Below are 17,250 nucleotides of genomic sequence, written 5' to 3' on the forward strand. Positions count from 1 at the left end.
TTCCAGTACCTCCCTTCCCATCTGGACCCTAAATGGAAAAGGAAAGCACCTTATATCGGATTTCTCTTTCTCACTTCTCCCCTAAGATGTGACCGAAATTGAGAAGCTGAAGGACATTTTCACCAGGAGTGTCTTCTTCCTGGAAGAGAAAGGCATGGCCAAGGGTGGGTGCCTATGATTTCACATACTTAGATGTATCTCCCTTCTTGTTCTGAGGACTCCAAGCAACAGATCGCAATGTTCTAGAAAGATGGGCCAGTTTCAGAGTTGTGGGATCGATCTGTTGGTACTAGAACCCTGAAATCCACAAATGGGGGGCGAGGTTGGCAACAAGCAGCATTCAGCTCTTGTTGTATGAGCAGGGGTTAATGGGAGTTGCAGTCCAACACACCTGGAAGGCCACCCATTGACCACCTGGTGTGAAACAGGTATGTCCAGAACTGGAAAAGTCTAGGAAATCAGAGGCAGGGGAGACAAGAAGGAGCTTCATCCAAGGCTTCCTCTATCACAGCAGTATGATTCAAGGCAGGGATGGTCAACCCAACGTGCTCGGTCAAAGGCCCCATTTTTGCCTTGGCATCTACCACAAGCCCCACCAAGCTTGGAAATATTTCAACATTTCTTTCCTTCTTTGAAATGGAAACCAAAACTACTTGGAAACGCCTTCAGGCAGGTTTGACAATGGATTTTATGCAAACCCCATCACACATGGAAGCTTACAAACCCCACCGACGCCCACCCACCGTCCCCTATGCCTTGGTATTTATTTCAAGGCTGCATCTGAAGGCTATAGAAATGGCAGGAAGGTACACTGCCCTGTGGGTGATTGTTTTCCTGCTTTGGGGCAAGAAGAATGCTTATCTTAATATTCCTAATGGAATCAGAAAACGGTCTGGATGTACTGCTAATCATCTAGAAATGCAAATGGCTCCTGGCTTATCTTCTGCCTACTTCTCCCCTCAAGAGTGGCTCCTAGCACACACATCAAAGAACAAAAGGACACCTCAAGGACAAATAAAACTGGAACTCAGCTTTCCAAAGAGACCTTTCAGTGTAACCCTGCCTGGTTTTTGTTTTTTTAAAATATGTCCTGCCTTTCTCACCTAAGTTGCAAATGATGCCTCTTTGAGTATTCTGTTAGTCTTTGTGTATTTTTATTTCAGTTTTTGCAGATTGCTGTGGTTTTTATCGCACTGTAAACCACCCAGAACAATGCATAGCACTAATGGAGTGGTATAGAAATTTACATACATACATACATACATACATACATACATACATACATACATACATACATACATACATACATACATACATACATACATACATACATACATACACACACACACACACACACACACACACACACACACACACACATACATACATACATACATACATACATACATACATACATACATACATACATACATACATACATACATACATACATACATACATACGTAAAGGTTTATACAAGTAACCAGGCCTGTTTCCCCCACACACACACTCTTTAGCATGTTTTCTGGCATGTTGGATGGAGTTTTAATCCACAAGAAAGAACTTTTTCAAACTCCAAACTTTTCGCCACCCCACAAAACACACTTTCTTGAAAGTAATGTGAGTAGTCATGTGTTTATATTGATGGATGAATGGATGGGTTTGGTTTATGCCGTCTCTCCCGAAAGAGGGCTCAAAGCAACTCACATGAAAATTCATGTTAAACTATACAAATAAACGCACACTATACTGGAAGCCCCTTCCACTAATTTATTTATTCTCTGGTAAGAATTTGGTTCAATGATAACAGGTTTTTTTTTTCCTTGTCACCAAATGATGTAAAATTTGGTTTGGTTTCTGCAGTGACAGAATTGGTGACTTTGAGCGTTATTTTGTCCCCTTCTGAATGGGTTTATTTTGTTTCTGTTTGTTCTCAAGGGAAGGGGACTGTTCTTTTAACCTATGATGTTAAGGGCTAAATGAACAGCTTTTCCTTCTTCCTCTCACATGTGGTGTCCCATCTTGAAGCCATGTCCCCTAGGATGGGAGGCATACACACCTCTTGCCTTCTGAGGTAATTTATATACAAGGACGAAAACAAAAGAAGATGTTGCTTTGCAGTAAATTGCTTTTAGCTGTACCTATTTTTCTCCCTCGCCATTTTGTAAGCTGCTTAGGTCTCAGAATTGGGGGAAAGGCAGGCTAAATTAATAAGTAAAACATATGGAGAGCAATTATTTTCTCTGAACCATTAAAATCAACCGGATTGTGAAGAATTAAGGTGTTGGGCTAGAGGAGAACAGATGTTGGTCTGTTCTTCTGTAAATCCCCAACACAATCCTTTGCACCCTCATTGAGGGCTGATGGTTTGCATCCTTCTTGGTTGATCCTTGTTTCATCCTCATTGAAAGCATGCCCAGGAGCCTGACTAGATTCCTGATCCAAGCACAGAAGCAGAATACAAAGAGGGACACATTTCACAAACTCCTGGGCATGAGGGACATATGGCCCTTTAGATGTTGGTGGGCCATCATGTCCATGATCCCCAGCCAACAGAGCTGATGGCAACAGATGATAGAAGTTTGGGTTTCCGTTCTTTCTGGTCTCGCTGGAGCCTTTTCCTCAAAAAATATATATATAACCCTCCTGCCCTCTTCCATTTCTCCTTACAGTGCCTTATCGTCAGGCCTTTTCGGAAGCAGTGGGATGGGTTAAAAAAGAAGTGGGTCAACTAAAAACAGGTAAGGTGGGGGAGCTGGCATAATCATAGTGGCAGCTGATCCAGTGAGAGAGAGGGATACTGCTCCCAATGACGTTTGGGCTTCTAACTGGTTTACTGTTTATCACCCAGTAACGGTGGCACGGCTGAAGGGGTTAGTAAAAGTGGCGGTCACCCTGCTTTAGCAGAGGATTAAGTGTATCAGTCTAGAAGCCAACAGGCTGAACCTAAAATACTCTCCTGCATTTGGGTTAGAATGATGAACGAACTTCACCTTCCATCGGCCGCCGTGTCTGACCAGCCTTGGTGGCCTCAAGGACAAACAGTGCAGGTCTTTTTGTATGCTCAGCCCTGCTCGTTGCTTCCTTTGTGCCGTCTTCACAACTTCTCCTGTGGATGATGGATTGGCTTGATTCATAAAAGAGACCAAGCTTCCTCAAGCGTGGGTGTTCTCGATCCTCTGAACTACCACCCCCATCATCCCTGAGCCTTGACCTTGCTAGCTGTGAGATGCTGGAAGAAGTACTGTAGTTCAAATGATGGCTCTCCTTCAAAAGGCACCAGAACGAGCGGGGGGGGGGGGGGTTGAGGGAGGTGAAGGTAGGCAATTGAGCAAGGTGCTTGGCATGGTTGGTCCCTGGGGAACATTCGGGTTTCTCTTCAGGTGGCAAAGTGCCTTGGGTAGGCCAGAAGTAGGATATATTACATGCTTGGTCTGATGCACCCTATCCTTTGCTGTCTGTCCGTCCATCCATTACCCCAAAATTCAATGTGAGTTGTCAAACTATGGTCATAAAAAAAACATTTGGAAATCACGCCAGCACTCGTCCTGCATTCCTTTCCCCTCCTCATCCCTTTTTCCTCTTGTGTCATGTCTTTTTAGATGATCAGGAAAGGCAGGGACTCTCAGGTATCAGTTTACGTCTTTCTTCTATTTTGTTTCAAATGATGTATCCTCTGCTCTGAGGGTCTCTGCAGAAAAAGGTTTGCATTAATTTACTAAATAAATACCAGCACCTCTCTTCCCCTACAGCTCCAGCCTGCATCCCACCATGCGGTGAGTTCACAGATTACCTGCCTTAAAAGAAAAACCTTTTCCCCCACTCCTCCTTTTTTTAAAAAACCCATGTCCCTCGATCTCCCCAGTCTTCATCGCCTGCTGTATTTCCTCTATGGTTTCTGTTTAAGTTTGCTTCAAACTCTATGTGTGCATTTTTTAAAAAAACAGGGTTCCAGATAGAGGCTCGCCACTATAGATGTTCATCATGTAGCTTTGAGGACTGCCCGCTGCCGATCGATTGCCCAAGTACATCTTCTTTCTAATTTTCTTTCCTGGTTGAGGAGACTAGCAATGGGGTGGTGGTGGAACAAATTAACACTTAGCATAGCCAGATCTCAGGGCTCTGGTTAAAGCAGTGGTTTCCAACCTTGATTTCCCCAGATGATCTTGGACTCAAACTCCCAGAAGCTTTCACCACTAGCTATGCTGGGAAGGATTTCTGGGAGTTGTAGTCCAGAAACACCTGGGGGCCCGAGGTTGGGCTAAAGCCTTAGGGACAGCTATCCTGGAGGAGGCGGCAGTTTAATTTCTGTTTGTTAGATGACTTTAAGCCCTGGACAGCCATCTCCACCCATTCCCAGCCAGCATTAAGGCTCAGCCTAAAAGGATCAACATAAAATATGAATAGGAAGGATCCCAGATGGCTTACAGTATTTAATGAAAACAAAGTTAAAAGCCAAATCCTAAATTATTTCAATATTTTAAAAGCATTAAACAAAGGCCGTATTAAAACGTATACAATAGGAACATTAAAAAAACACAAGTAAAACACAGCACAGACTGGCTTTGGCTACTGTTCAGCCTGGCCTGCTGTGTGTGTGTGTGTGTGTGTGTGTGTGTGTGTGTGTGTGTGTGTGTGTGTGTGTGTGTGTGTGTGTGTGTGTGTGTGTGTGTGTGTGTGTGTGTGTGTGTGTGTGTGTGTGTGTGTGAGAACATTTGCTACGACACGTCATGCAGCAAAAACGGCCATACCAACTCTTGTCTGGGGTTGGCAATCTTGATTGCTATAAATAAATAAATAAATAAATAAATAAATAAATAAATAAATAAATAAATAAATAAATAAATAAATAAATAAATAAATAAATAACCTGATTTCTCTCCCTGTGCATTCCCCCCCCCCCCCGGTAATCCTCAGTTCAGGATCTGCACAAAAACGAAGGGGACGTAACTCTGCTCAGCTGCGAAGTGGCATTCCAGACTCCCTCGGACCGGACTTTCAGGTGGAAATTTGCCAAGGATGTAAGTCTGAATTCTGTGAGTTCAAACTGGCCCTAGAAGGACGGCTCAGCTCCTTGGAACGACTCTGCTTCATTGCAAGACTAGGAAAAGTCACTTCACTAGAGAACAATTCCCAGAACAAGCCACCCGGGATGGCCAATGGCCATTCCAGATGGTTGATTTTTGGAAGCTGTCATTCAGGAAAATAGATTTTCTGAGTTCTTAGATCTTTACTCCAATCTTGTTTTGTTCTCCAGCTATGAATCTGGTTCATTTTTCAGCTACAAAGCTTGAACAAGCTGGAGAGTCGTTTCATGCAAAACAAAGGGTCCAATGAGTAATCCATCGGTTTAGGTTCTGGCCACGCCTATTGTCAGAATGCAGGCAAGGAAATACCAGATTCAGGAGGAAACTGTATCCTATGATGACCCCATTGTCTTAAAACTAAGGGGATAACGTGATATATGTGTTTCTGAAAGTTGAACTACACATTAAAATCCACCTTCAATGGCTGTTTCCCAAAATGAAAAAAGCCAAAATAAAGTGTATATACAAGCCCTCATATATATTCTAAAGCTGGTCACAAAGTTAAGAAGACCAAATCATATTTATGCCCTGCCACGGACAATGGCCACGTTTTCTGTCGGTGTGACTATGAGGACACAGGTACTGTCCAATAGGTGCCTCTGCCATTTTTTTTTTTTTTTTTGCTACCCCATCCTTGGCTGTGAACTCGCTTTGGAAAGCGATTCCATTTCCCCAGGCACACTGCGATCGGAGTTCTAGGTCCCTGCAGTTTCCTGTTTGGTATGAATACTATTTTTGCTCAGGCTTGTGTGTTTGGGTGTGAGATCTATCTCAATGTTACCCATCAGCTTGTGTACACTGACTGTCCAAAAACAGAAAGAAAAAAATGTGAGCAATTATGTGTCCACAACTTTTCAAAGCCACAAAGGCTACAATGTATAAACACACATCGTTGTCATTAAACGTCGCTTAATTTCACTCCACCTTGTGGTGAGAATCAGAAATGACTCGAAGTGGCCTCTCCTTTACGTACCCCTCCCCGTTCTTCCACATCAGGCAAAATCAAAAAGAATTTTAAGAAAATAAACATGTCAATACCTTTGGTGGCACCTTAAAGACTCATTGCTATATTTGAATGTGAGCTTTCATGGATCAAGTCCACTTCCTCCGACATATGTGTGGGGCTACCTGGCAAATATTTTTATGTTTATATATCGGCCTATTGCCAGAACAGACTATATTTTGAGCAAAGAGACTGATTTTTTAAAAAAATTGAGCACAGGTTGTTGATCGTGTGGCCTTTCACTCGTGGCAACACCTTTGAAGACATCTATTAATATTCCTTTTTAAAAATGGGATTCTAAGGAATTATATCTAAGAAGATGAAAGGGGAGGAAGGATATATGGCTGCTTGATCCAAACCGGGGGGGGAGGGATTAAAACATAGTAGGGAATAAGATGGCTGACTGGGTAACTGTGGGTTGGAGCAGGTAACTGGAGGAGCCAGGATAAACTGCATGTAGACCCAACACACTGCCAGGAGGAGGGACCCATAAACTGTTTCTGAGCACTTCGTATCTACAAAACCCAGGGAATGGTCACTAAAAGTTAAAATCAACTTGATAGCACTTATTTGCCTGTCCCCTTCTCTGGGAATTTTTAAAAACATGGCTTTTCAGGCAGGCCTTCCCAGAACTTATAACATCTTAACACAGAGGTTATTTCAGTGTTTCTATTATCAGTTCTACCACTTTGCCTTTGTACTCTTTTAATTATTTTTAGTTAATGTTATGTTGGTTGGGTACGTGTTTGATTTCGGGGTTTTTTAGTTATTATGTTCACTGTTTTTATATCACTGTTTATTATGTTATGTCATGTCATAATGTTGTAAACTACCCAGACTAGCTTTGGCAGCCAGCTGGGTGGTAGAAAAGTCAAATAAATAAATACATTTATGAAGTATGAGTGGCATCTCCTCTGTCCACCCCATAGCCCAAGCCGTCTCTGGCACTGAGCCCCACTTCTTGGCGAATTGGCACAGCGCCTCTCATTCTGTCTTTCTACCCACAGGTGAGAACCGATGACCTTTTCCTCTTCCATGATCTGAATTTTGGGATCACTCCTTCCCTCATTATCCGGCCCACCCAAGGATCTCATAAGGGAACTTTTGTCTGCCAGATGGCCGAAGAGGATGATGTGCTGATCCGGAAGTACTTCTACCTTAATGGTGAGGAACTGGACAACTTAGAGAGAGAACAAGCTGATACTAAACTGGTATCCATAAACTTGGTTTATTGGGTTAAGCTTAGGGACAGTTGGGAGAATTACAGTGATCGCAATCATAAATTTTACAAAAGGAGCCAACAGCAAAATACTGCACGATGGCATGCCAACCAAGAAGTTATGCTCATTTCCCTGCACAACCCATTTCATCCTATCACTGTCCATTCTTGAACTTTGCTTTCTGTGGAGACTGATCCGGCTTCTTCCTCGTTGGATGGGTCTATAAGGTTGTCCTCAAAAGGACCATCTGTGCTTTGACCTCCAAAGGTTTTTGGTTTCAAATTTTGCAAACCTCACCGTTTGCTGAAACCTCCCCTCTTGTTTTTCTGACTGGGTCTGTTGTGAGGTGACCTTGCTTTTTGGGTACCCAGTCTCTGTGTTCCCAATTAGAGAGCAAGTCTCTTAATTTTAGCCTGCCTAAAGTATCATCTCCAACCCATGCAATGCTAGCTCCCCTCTATTTGGCACTGGTTGGGCCTCATCTTGAGGACTGTCTCCAGTTCTAGACACCGCATTTAGTGTCAACAAACTAGAGAGCAAGTTCAGAGGAGGGAAGACGGTTGATCAGGGGATGGGAAACCAAGACTTATGAGGAAAGACTGGGAAAAAATGGGCATATTTAGCCGTTAGAAAAGAAGACTGAGGGGAGATAGGATAGTACTTTTCAAATACTTGAAAGTTAGTCAAACAGAGGAGGGGCTGGATCTGTCCTCGATCACACATAATAATGGGCTCAAGCTACAGGAAGCCAGATTTAGGCTGAATATCAGGAAAAACTCCTTAACTGTTAGAGCAGTACAACAGTGGAACAAATTACCTCAGGAGGTAGTGAGTGCTCCAGCACTGGAGGCATTCAAATGAAATTCAGACAACCAACTGGCAGATCAGCTTTGATTTGGATTCCTGCCTAGAGCAGGAGGTTGGACCCAATGTCCTTATAAGGCCCCTTCCACCTCCCTAATTCTACAGTTCAATGGATTTAATTTATGTCCTTTCAATTATAAAAAATTAAATAACTCTCCAATAAATAGATAGATAGATAGATAGATAGATAGATAGATAGATAGATAGATAGATAGATAGATAGATAGATAGATAGATAGATAGATAGATAGATAGATAGATAGATAGATAGATAGATAGATAGATAGATAGATAGATAGATAGATAGATAGATAGATAGATAGATAGATAGATAGATAGATAGATAGATAGATAGATAGATAGATAGATAGATAAACTTGCATCTCTCTTAATATGTGACATTTTTTTTTCTCTCATGCAAGCTCATTTCTGGTTAGATGGTCACGGCTGTTCTCCTCGGTAGGCTTCCCATGGAAAAAGGGAATTGGCATAGGGTGGGGGAAAGATGGATGAATCCTGTTCACAGACCTGTATTGCAACTTGTCCCAGACATTAAAGAGTTATATGCTTTCTTTAAAAAAAAAAAAAACAAGTTCATGCTCAAGAGAGAGAGAGAGAGAAAGAGCGCCAAGTAACCAGCTGTGGTGAACTCTTGAACCTCCCGATGGGTAGCAGAATGTAAAAGATAAGCATTGCTTCACTCTAGCTGAAAGCTTCCGTGGGCCTCCCATACTCCACTCTCTCAAAAGGCCTAGCCTGTTTCTCTCTGAAAACTTCTGGCAGAGGCTTGTACTTCTTCCTTTGGCTTTCCTCTTGGGGAAGGACCACACGAACATTCAAGGGACTGAGACTCCCGGAGTAACATTCATTGCATCTTGAAAGACTGTGCAACGAAGGGCCACGCACCTCGCTTTCTTTAGTTCAAACCTTCTGCCTCTCTTGGTCAACAACATAGTCAGTTTGTAATTTCCTCTCTGCCATACAAGTGATTTTTGTTTGTTTCCAATCATCCACGAATCATCAGGTTCAGTCAAGCCCTAAGGGGATCAAACCTCAAGCATAATATATTGTCAATGTTCGTTCCATCGTACTTTAAAGCTGGTGTGTTTTTTTACCCTCTTCTATCGAGAACTGCAGGTTATGGTGTTACCATCAGGCTGAGATTTGGGGGTGACAATCCAGAACCTCTCTAAGGAGCATGAAGTGGGTGCAGGGAGCTAAGAGCAAGGCAACTTTCTACTTTTTGGAGTAAACAAAGGAATGCACTACCCTTAGCACATAAAGGGGTCATTGAAACCTTTATGGTGAGCAGAAGTGTTTTTGATTTGCACCCTTTCCGCAGTGACAGAGAAAAGGCTTGGGCTGGAGAAAGAGCTGCAGGAGATGTTCAAAGCCATCCTGAATCCTCCACCACAGGCAGGACCAGATGAGGTTGAGAAGAACAAGCCCACCTTTCAAGAGATGCTCTCTGAGCCAAATGCTCTGAGCAACAAGAACGTCATCCTGATTATGATTGGGATAGCCTTGAGTTCCATGTTGGTCACCATGGTAGGAATGTGAGTACTTCCGCTGGGCTGTTCTCCCCGCAAAGGGTGAATCTCACATGGCACAGTGGTTAAGAGTGCTTGACCAGGATTTGGGAAGTCCATGTTCTTTCCCCTCCCCTTTCCATCTTCACAACACCTCTTGCAAGGCAAATTATTCTGAGAAATAGCAACTGAACTACAGTGGTGCCTCACTAGACAGTTACCCTGCATGACAATTGTTTTCACTAGACATTGACTTTTTGCGATCGCTATAGGGAAATGCTTTTCGCTAGACAATGATTTCGCTAAACAGTGATTTCAGTGGAACGGATTGTCATCGTCTAGCGAGGCACCACTGTATGTCCACTCTGTGAGCCATATGGCTGAGTGAGGAACATGAACTCAGGTCACTCCTGTCTAAATTACCACCTTCAGTTTGCATCAGTGGTTCCTCAACCTTGGGTCCAGATGTTCTTGGACTAAAACTCCCAGAAATCTTCATCACTAACTGTGCAGGCCAGGATTATTGGGAGTTATAGTCCGAGAACATTCCAAGGGACCTGAGGTTGAGAACCACCGATTTAGAGGAGGAGAAGGCTGATGAAATATATTCAGGACAGAAGCAGAAGCATTTTGTCCATCTTCAGAGGTTCACCTTTATTGATTCTTGAATCTCGAGGCTGAGCACTCATAAAAAAATTGGTGGAAGGCTTATGATCAGAGTTCCTTTTTTAGATTACAATATGCTACTTTTGGGGCTAACAATGGCCTGAAATTAGTTGTGACTGAAAAGTAAATTTCCTAGTTCCTGACCAGCATAGCATAGCGGGACAGATTTAGACTATAATTTGGGAAATCCAAGTTCATGTTCTCTCTTAAGCCATGAAGGTCACTGGGGAAGCTTAAGCCAACCATCCTCAGTTTAACAAATGCCCCCACAGCTTTTAAGGAGATAAACAGGACAGAAAGAGAGCCATGTAGGCTCATTCTTGTTGGAGAATGGTTGTGAAAACAGACTTTTTTTGCTTTTTAAATCCCCCCATGGATGTTTTCAAGAACCTCCCTTTGGATTTTGCTAGTTCTTGCTTCTTCCCCTTGCAATCATGCTTAGCTTTGAAGTGAGAAAGATTTAACCACCCACCCGGGACCCATAGGATTTTTTTTAAAAGGGAAGAGAATATGAGAAGGATTGCATTCACCATCATCCCCACTTCCTTGTAACTTCAGAGCAACACCAACTGTGGGAACAACTGGAATTGACAATGGTACCCAAACTTGGGCCTCCAGATGTTCTTGGACTAAAACTCCCATAAGCCTTCACCACCTACTGTGCTGGCCAGGGTTTCTTGGGGTTGTCCTACAAGAACATCTGGGGATCCAAGTTTGGGAACCACTGGACTATACCATTTTAATATCAACCTCCTGCAAAGTTATTTGAAACTTACTCATGAAGACTTGTGATACAATCCTTATTCCTACCAAACTTTCCATGGCTGAATCCATCTACAAAGAGGTGGAGATGCAACATAGAATCATGGGATCATGGAGTCCTTTTTGGACTGTTGGACTCCAGTTCTATAAGTCCCAATTAGCATGACATATGGCCAAGGATGATGGGGACTGTAGTCCAGCAACATCTGGAGGACTGTCTCTCTTCTAGGACACTTCCACCTCCAGATTTGTTAATAAAATATCTAATATATCAGGCATGTTTTTCCTGTTAAAATAGTGGTTCCCAATCTTAGCTTCCTAGATGTTCTTGGACTACAACTCCCAGAAATCCTGGTCAGCACAGCTAATGGTGAAAGCTTCTGGGAGCTTTAGTTCAAGAACATTTGGGGACAGGTAACAATTAAAACATGAAGCATGCAGAGATAAAAATTCTCAAGAACCTTATTTTTGGTCATTGCTGTGCTCATTTTTGTTTGCTTGTTTTCAGTCTTAGACAATGGAATATATCAGAGGTTTTTAAAGATCCCATGCATTTTTTTGGAAACAAACATTGATCAAGGTAGTCAATTACACTGAAATAAATCAATGCAATTTATCTTGGAGCTAGCACCACCTTTTCCTCAAAAGATTTGTAAACATTTTTTTACATCTGTACCTAAGGCAATGATGATGCCCTCTGCTTTCTTTACATGTGGTTGTATCTCAAATCATCTTTTTAAAACTTTTTTAAAAAATACTGTCCAGTTACTCAAATTGCTTGCTAAGAACTGGAACCTAAAGGAATTCACATTATGTCCCAGCCCCTTTTAAAGTTGACTTGCTGACTGCCTTTCTGTTAAAGATACAATGCTTTCATATCCACTAATCAAGTGATCTGATCTAATCAACTTTCCAAAACAGCCCAAAGCTTTTGCTGTTTCAGATGTTAAAACCGTTTGGAGGTCAAGGAGGGTGTGCCCCCCAACTGAAAAACAGCTATGAATGCTTGAATTAAGCAAACAGTTAAACAATGTATGGTCTTTCACCTTGATCTGCCATGAATAGAATAGCTGAGAACTCAAGCAATTTACACCGTCTGCTCTCTTATTCAACTTTCCTGTTGTTTTCTTTCACCTCCTCCCTAGGACAATTTATCAATGGGCGACAGGCATCAAATCCTGAACTAGGAAGAACTTATCAGAATTTTACTCCTCATGCCTTTATTTCCTCCCTTCTGCCTCCACCAAGATGCTGGTATCATCACTATGGAAAAATAAGCATAAATAATAAGAAAAATAAAAACTTTGATATGAGTGTTGCATTGTGTTTCTAGCTCTGAGCCAAGCTTCAAACCCCTTCTAATATGGAGTAGATGGGCATGTGTAGATTTGCCCTTTTCTGTTGGATAGCTCAGTGGCTTTGGCATCTAGCTGTGTTGGGAGTTCGATTCCCCACTGTGCCCCCCTGGCAGCGACTGGACTCCATGATCCATAGGGTCCCTCCCAACTCTGCAGTTCTGATGAGGAGGATGATGATTGGGGAGGACAGACCAAAGCTCTTAGAGATACCCGAAACAGATATTTTCAGAGTGTAAAGCTCCTACTTCAGTCAATATCAATTATTTTCTTTTTTTTGGGGGGGGGACTCCAAATCCCAGAATCCTCCAGCTTCTGGATTTTGTAGTCCAAAAAAAAAAAAAAAAAAAGGCTATGTTTCAATGTCCTGGGCAGCTGTAATGATTATAATTTGTCTACCCTGTAACTATTGCCTGCCTACCAACACAACCTCAATGCAAACAATGATCTCTGTACATGGAGCAGATATTCATTTCCGCACTGCTGGGGCTGAGATAAAACAGACAGGCTAATCTGGCCAAGAACATGGAAAAGTTACCTTTTGGGGGGGACAGGAGCATTGGAACTCACAGAATCCATGGCCTTGAACAGGTTGTGCTGGCCAGTGGATTCCTGGATTTGTAGTCTCCCCCCCCCCCAATTCCCGGCAAGCAAATCTTTCAGGCTCTTGAGTTAGGTGTCTGGCTGTACAATCAAAGGTTGGGAGTTCAGTTCCCCACTGGGCATCCCAGAAGAGTCAGCCCGTTTAGCCTTGGGCAAGCTGCACAATCCCAGGGTGGCCTCCAGAAGAAGGGAAGAGCAAACCACTGCCAAGTACTTTCTACCCTAAAAAGGGTCATCATAAGTCAGAATTGGCTTGGTGGCACATGCTTATTTTTACGTCACCTGTATATGGCATGGAAAGTGGCTGAGGGCACCATCTTGATTTTTGAGGGAGGCAGCAAAATAATTTGGGAATTACTGTGAGTGGCTCTGGATGGGTGACTTTGAGAAGGAAAAATCTCAGCAAGATGCCCCAAGAATGATCTGGCTGCCTCCAAGAAGCAGAAGCTGGGAAGCTGTCAAGCATGTCTTGCTAAGGTCTCCGCTACTCTACCTACCTTGAACACACTTGAGAATCCCTGATCTCTGCTATCGAAGACGTTGGGGTGGGAAATGTGTCGGTCAACTCCAATTCCCATCAACCTCTAGTTGCCAATGACCAGAAATGATGGGAGCTGGATTCCACAGGATCCTTGTTCTTTACTTAAGGGAATAAGGCAGCAGGGAAAGGAAATCCACAGGGCTTGGATTTCAACTTCCAGAAACCACTGGAAGTGGCCACTGGGAAGGGATCATGGGAGACGTAGTCCAAAAAATTCTGGAGGGCCAGGATTTTCCTGTGCCTGGGATAAGGCAATGCTTTTTCCTGAAAGGACTGACTGAAGACAGAAGGAGAGAAGGACATCTTGCATCAGTTTTGGGTCAGCTCTGGAAAAATTACTTTTTTGGACCACAGAGTTCTCTGTACATTGGCTAGGGGATCTTGGAAGTTCTATCCAAAAAGTTAATTTTTCTGCACTCTGATTTAGGGAGAAAGCTCCAGGCAGGAGGGAGCGATGAGAGAAACTGGGCAGATATGCAGTTTGCTAGATAAAGGACACCTACATATTCCTGTTTGGCTTTCAGCTAATAAATGCACAGGAGCCCTGCTGGGTGAAAAGTTGGCAAAACTGAGTAAGGGTGTCTGAGTTACTCTGAGAATGATGAGAGATGCCTCCTCCTCCTCTAGCCTTCTGAGACCCTTCAGAGGGGCTGGAAGACAACTCTTGCTGTCCCCAACCTTCCTGCTAAACAGACCATCTGTCTAGGAATGATGGGGTTTGTAGTCTGACCCAGCTAGAAGACAAATCAAGGAAGGTTGGGCCAGAAGATTACTGATGGGTTGAAAATCAATTATCCATTAGTTTGATGGATTTTTCCCCTTGTTTTTTTACTCTTGATACTTTCCTACTTTCTCTTTGCTCTCCAGCAGAGTTCCTGTCCCTTGAACAGCCTTGCAGTAGACAAATATTCAGCCGATGGCCCTCTTTTCTCTAGTATGTGGGTGCAATTTAAGGCTGAATTCCCCAACCTATATGAAAGGGATCTTTCTCTCCCTGTCTCTCCCCAAATCCCGTCTTGTGTGGGGTGCCACCAACTTTGTGCAGAGAAAAATTGTCATCCTTCCCAGCCTGGATGCTGATGGACCATGTCCAGTAGAGGTGATCAGAGCTGTAGACTAGTGCATGGGGTGGGGCAGGAGTGGGAGAGGACGATGGGAGCTGTAGTGCTTCTGTTGAACTAGGCTCCATTTTCCTAAAGTTTATGCCAAATAAAGCTTGGGGGAGGCTTTACCATAACACACTTTGCAGCAACAGGCTAATAGGTCTATGTGGGGAGGGCAGGATGCTAATCTATTATCTAAAGAAGATATTAGATTAGTATCTGTGAAGATTCTCACTCATCCAGGCAAGGTTATCTAGAAGTCATGGAAACTGGAGTTCTTTCTTATTAGCTTGAAATGTTTGGCCACTCATCCATGTAGCTTCTTCGGTCTGATACTGAATACTGAAGAAGCTACTTGGAAGAGTAGCGAAACATTTCAGTCTAATAACAGGGGGTCTCCAAGCTTTTCAATATGACGGCCACATCATATATTTTACACATTTTCGAGGGCTGAAGGAAGGAAGGGGGCCCAAGCAACCCCCAATGCCTGCTGTCTTTGCAAAGACAGCAGACGTGGGGGATCAATTGGGGGCCCCATCTTTCCTATGCCCGGGCAGATAAAAAGGCATGGCGGGCTGGATGTGGATCATGGAGACCACTAGTCTAATAAGAAAGAAGCCCAGTGCCCATGACTCAACTTCCTGATTATCTAAAGTAGTCTACTGATCCTTACAGCCTAATCTCCTTAACAGTAATCATCTTTCCCCACCCATTCAGAGATTCACACCCTCTTAACTGTTGGCAACACCCCTAGCTGCAGCTCAGCTATTTCCCTGAGGCCATCTGTCTGAACTTTGCCTCCCATGCATTCCACCTTGACAGCCCCTCTTTGTGTTAAGAGAGACACCTAAGAGATACACCTAAAGAACACTTTAAAAGTTTGTGGCTCTAAATCAAATAAACACTAAACAGGCTAGCAAAAAGTTGAACTCTGCAAAGTATTTGCAGGTGAGCACATTCACCAGAACACAACAACAACAACAATCTCAAGGTAGATTTTACATAGCTTGTAGTTCCACACTATTCAAAGGAAAACTGCCTTCTAGCACCTTTGTTACTCGGATACTTTTGAACTGCAACTCCCAGAAACCCCAGTCAGGACAGCTGGTGGTGAAGACTTCTGGGAGTTGCAGTCCAAAACTCCTGAGTAACCCAAGGTTAAGAACCAGTGTTCTAGCACTCTGCAATACAAGTGGGAGAGGCGTGTGATAATATAATATTCCTTGGTAGAATCCATTTTCTTCCTAGTTATTTCTGAAGAAAATGATGAGGATTGATGATGATGTTGATCTTAGAACTGGATCACAGGATCCAGCCCCTTTGATTGAACTCCCCACCTCTGGTTCCTCAACCAGATAACTAAACCAGTGGTTCTCAACCTTGGTTACTCAGGTGTTTTTGAACTGCAACTCCCAGAAACCCCAGCCAGCACAGCTGGTGGTGAAGGCTTCTGGGAGTTGCAGTCCAAAAACACCTGAGTAACCAAGGTTGAGAACCACTGACTTAAACCACTGGTTCTTAACCTTTGTTACTCAGATGTTTTTGGACTGCCACTCCCAGAAGCCTTCACCATCAGCTGTGCTGGCTGGGGTTTCTGGGAGTTGTAGTTCAAAAACACTCGAGTAACAAAGGTTAAAAACCACTGACTTAAACCATGGAAGCACCCAGCAGTTCTTAATGATTTTTGAAGTGCAGAGCCGAAAGGGAGACCAACAAGTCCAGCTACTCTTGAGGAGGCACATTGGGGGAACTGAACTCCCAGCCTCTGGCTCTGCAGCTAGAGATGGAAAACACTGAGATCTCCAGCAGCAAAGCCCAGAGGGAACTGGGAAATAAGAGGGCCGGGTGGATGATCATGTATGAAGAAATATCATGTATGGAATGACTGCAGCAGATCATGGGTTTTGGAACATCTCTCAACCTGTGGCTTATGCACATCTAAAACAGTGAAACACAAGCCACAAAAAAAATCATACTCAAATAAATATATTTTCTTAAAAGTGCCACAAAACTTATCCAAGTGAAAGAAAAGCAGGGCAGACAAGAGACTGGGTCTAGGGTTTGATCTATGCAACACCTGAGTGGGTGGGTGGAGATGTAATTGAAATGCAGACGCCGGAATGCAGGAATGGCCTCAAGTGATCATCAGGTGAGGATAGCCCATTAACAAAGCCAAGTTCTAGGACAGATTCACACACAATAAGCTTCCTCAGAAATGTTTTGACTTTGAATGGTTAAGAAATAAGCTACTCAAGCCACAGATAAGAGTTCCATAGCTTGATGAATGGCTCTTCAAATATTATGGTCTGCCTTTTGAAGTCCTTCGGCTTTAGAATTATTGCCTTGAAGTCACAGAGCAGACTGGTCCAGCCAGATCCAACCCTAATTCCTTCTAGCAGGAAAAAAAAAGGACATCAAGGCACTGGAAATAGAAGACAGAAAGTTGTGGGGGGGGGGGTAGCCATGTCAGTCTGTGCAAGCGTTATAGGTGAAAACAAAAGAAAAAGTAAAAATAAG

The 17,250-nt window shown here is 43.2% G+C and overlaps 1 protein-coding gene across 3 annotated transcripts in view; it reads left to right on the plus strand.

The window, feature by feature from the left end:
• Positions 1 to 13,318, plus strand: part of SPACA6 (sperm acrosome associated 6) — a 33,981-nt gene extending 20,663 nt beyond the window's left edge. For 2 of the 3 annotated variants that reach the window (XM_072979526.2, XM_078380301.1), the window contains 8 exons: positions 87 to 164; positions 2,673 to 2,741; positions 3,753 to 3,776; positions 3,948 to 4,025; positions 4,918 to 5,021; positions 7,098 to 7,254; positions 9,517 to 9,730; positions 12,277 to 13,318. In XM_072979526.2, coding sequence (XP_072835627.2) covers positions 87 to 164; positions 2,673 to 2,741; positions 3,753 to 3,776; positions 3,948 to 4,025; positions 4,918 to 5,021; positions 7,098 to 7,254; positions 9,517 to 9,730; positions 12,277 to 12,313 — 761 coding nt within the window. In that variant the 3' untranslated portion in view covers positions 12,314 to 13,318. The remainder of the gene's footprint in view (positions 1 to 86; positions 165 to 2,672; positions 2,742 to 3,752; positions 3,777 to 3,947; positions 4,026 to 4,917; positions 5,022 to 7,097; positions 7,255 to 9,516; positions 9,731 to 12,276) is intronic. The other variant, XM_072979527.2, reaches the window with a different exon arrangement.
• The last annotated feature ends 3,932 nt before the right edge of the window (positions 13,319 to 17,250 follow it).

The sequence above is a fragment of the Pogona vitticeps genome, chromosome 9, assembly GCF_051106095.1.
Source record: "Pogona vitticeps strain Pit_001003342236 chromosome 9, PviZW2.1, whole genome shotgun sequence".
NCBI classification, from domain to species: Eukaryota; Metazoa; Chordata; class Lepidosauria; order Squamata; family Agamidae; genus Pogona; species Pogona vitticeps.